The sequence below is a fragment of the Endocarpon pusillum genome (assembly GCF_000464535.1).
Source record: "Endocarpon pusillum Z07020 unplaced genomic scaffold scaffold691, whole genome shotgun sequence".
Classification (NCBI taxonomy): domain Eukaryota; kingdom Fungi; phylum Ascomycota; class Eurotiomycetes; order Verrucariales; family Verrucariaceae; genus Endocarpon; species Endocarpon pusillum.
Genome location: NW_006916620.1, coordinates 33,811 through 35,839, shown reverse-complemented (window position 1 = coordinate 35,839; position 2,029 = coordinate 33,811). Strand labels below are relative to the sequence as shown.

Genomic DNA, 2,029 nt, shown 5'->3' with positions numbered 1-2,029 from the left:
GATATTGCAATTCTCTTTACCCCCTCTGTGCCAGTTGTTGGAAAGTCATGGTCTTTGCAGATGCTCGGTCTCACTATGCCGAGCTCTTGATGATCGTCGGTTTCAGGTCGCTGAGCAGAACCCAATCTGGAGCCCACCATCCACAACTTCGGCAGATGATGGGCGTCTAACGGAAACGAAGGGGCGCTATCTCTCTCTCTCTCTCTCTCTCTCCGACTGAGGATTGGTCTTTCTTGCATGGACTAATACATGCCTGGCTAGCATTGGCTTTTAAGTGCACGCCCTAGACCTGCTAACCAATCTTTTCGCTTTGTGGTACCGTCTCTGCACGCGTGGCATCAGCATGATTCGAGCGTTGGCAGAGGTGGCCACAAGCCAGCAGAGCTATCGACATGACCTAGACCTTGTTTGTCTTCGTGTGCCCACCAATTCAAACTGACATTGGCAGAGCCGACGTGGCCGACACCTGAACCCGCGGCATATCCATGGGTGAGCTTGGAAACGTATCGGAGCACGGAGGGTCAGAACACGAGCAGAGCCGCTTATGTCTGGCAATCTTCTCCTTGCTCTTGCTGGTGTGCCAAGGCATTAGTTGGGCTGCTGGATCTTATCTTGTATTTCATTTGTCGTGCTGGCTTACCCTTCAAAACCGTTCTCTAGCCTATATAGTTGTTCCGGATGCTGCTCTCCTTATCCACTCCTTTCTCTCCCTTCGACCACAAATTCCGAGGGTTTCGCCTGTGTCTTGAAAACCGTTGATCCCACAATGAACCCCCAGGACTTGAGCTGCTGTTTCAAGATCGACTTCATTGAAGCGAAGCAACATGCGCCTCCTCAGTCGTTCCCTAATGGAGATTACAAGCCGCCAGTCCAACCCGATCATTACACCCTGCGGGCCTCGACTGGGTGGTACCACTTGACGACAAATAGTGTTACGCAGGAATTTACACCACCCCCAAACATGACCCAGGCTTATTCGACCTCGGTATTTTACGATGGTGCCAATACGAAACGCTTCCTCTTCCATCCAGCAGACTGCCGATTGGTCGACATTTCAAACATTGAGCGTGAGGCAGCCGGAGACATGTGGGGATGGCGGAAACTTTGTTTTACAGAGAAAGACGCAAACCACAGCGTCCTGGACCATGATGGCGAATACGATTCGTTGTGCGGTGGTGGAGGATCCTACGTTCCGCACCTCTTGCCACCCTGTTACAAGTCAGAGGTGAACAACAATCATTGCGGGCTCTCGGGGAAAATGAGTCTCTTGCTAGCTCTGACAGCATTTTCATGCGCTCAACCCAACGTGATATACGCGATTAAACACAGACTCAACATCAGAGAGAGGAGATGGGACCACGTCGGTAACTTGGGCAATGGGTGTAAAGTCTAATCCTCCCCGGTCATTTTCAGAACTGATCATTTTGATAGTGCTCCATCGCCGAGGCGTTGTTGTGCACATCAAGGGTTATGAAAGCCTTACACAATGGGAAAATGGAGATCACGGTCCGCTGCTGCAATGAACAACCCACCGAAACGATCAACCCCATTCGCCTTTTCCTTATCATCAAGGCAACCTCCGCTGGGGTGTTACCGAATGCAATGCCGACTATAAATGGAATCCCTCTCCACCTTCAGTCACTTGCCCGATCGAGTAACCACTGGATACAAGCACGTGAGTCGAACCGACCTATGGTCTGGCACATTCGGTTTCACCTTTGAACAACCACCTGATGGAGGAGCGCAATAATGCCGGAACGGACGAAACCTTTTCTTTACACGATTCCTGCCCAATTCTCCACTGTCTTTATTTATGGAACGTTCGGAGCACACCCCTTTCAATACTCTTTTTTCAGCAATATATATTTGTTCGCTAGCAATCGAATTCTGTCTCAATGCCGACATGTTCTACCCTACCCACATGGCCTCTAATGATAGAGCCTGCTCATCCTTTCAGATTGCAGCTCAATACCACGAACGTCTGCCTCGAACGACAACGGCACAGGCACTGTAGATATCTGCTCCGGCA

The 2,029-nt window shown here is 50.4% G+C and overlaps 1 protein-coding gene across 1 annotated transcript; it reads left to right on the top strand.

The window, feature by feature from the left end:
- Positions 1-766: 766 nt before the first annotated feature.
- On the top strand, positions 767-1,393 carry EPUS_07143 (uncharacterized protein; the record flags this gene model as incomplete). Its single annotated transcript, XM_007807434.1, has 1 exon — positions 767-1,393. The coding sequence occupies one exon, from the start codon at positions 767-769 to the stop codon at positions 1,391-1,393; it is 627 nt and encodes a 208-aa protein (XP_007805625.1).
- Between the last annotated feature and the right edge of the window lie 636 nt (positions 1,394-2,029).